We start from the raw sequence: 206 nt of genomic DNA, 5'->3' as shown, positions 1-206 counted from the left end.
GGCGGTGCCTTCGCCTGCGGATCCTCAGCTGATGGGGCTGGTGGGTCCCTGCCCAGGTGCTGAGAACCTTCGACTCCATGATCAGCTCAAACTGCACCCAGGAGCTGGAGAACAGCGGGGTGGACGTCTGGAAGCACACGCAGGTACGGGGTGCGGAGCAGCCCTGCGGCTCCTCCCCAGAGCTGCGTCCGGGGCGGTGGCGATCA

At 67.0% G+C, this 206-nt stretch overlaps 1 protein-coding gene across 1 annotated transcript in view; it reads left to right on the top strand.

Annotated features, from left to right (window-relative positions):
- Window positions 1-206, top strand: part of GSR (glutathione reductase) — a gene marked incomplete at both ends in the record, with an annotated part of 3,310 nt that overhangs the window by 2,728 nt on the left and 376 nt on the right. Inside the window, one exon of the mRNA XM_010136883.1 lies at window positions 57-143. Within this exon, the coding sequence (XP_010135185.1) occupies window positions 57-143 (87 nt within the window). The remainder of the gene's footprint in view (window positions 1-56; window positions 144-206) is intronic.

Source organism: Buceros rhinoceros, unplaced genomic scaffold, assembly GCF_000710305.1.
Source record: "Buceros rhinoceros silvestris isolate BGI_N320 unplaced genomic scaffold, ASM71030v1 scaffold25485, whole genome shotgun sequence".
NCBI lineage: Eukaryota > Metazoa > Chordata > Aves > Bucerotiformes > Bucerotidae > Buceros > Buceros rhinoceros.
The sequence above is the reverse complement of the archived record's forward strand: the minus strand, read 5'-3'. Positions and strand labels throughout refer to the sequence as shown.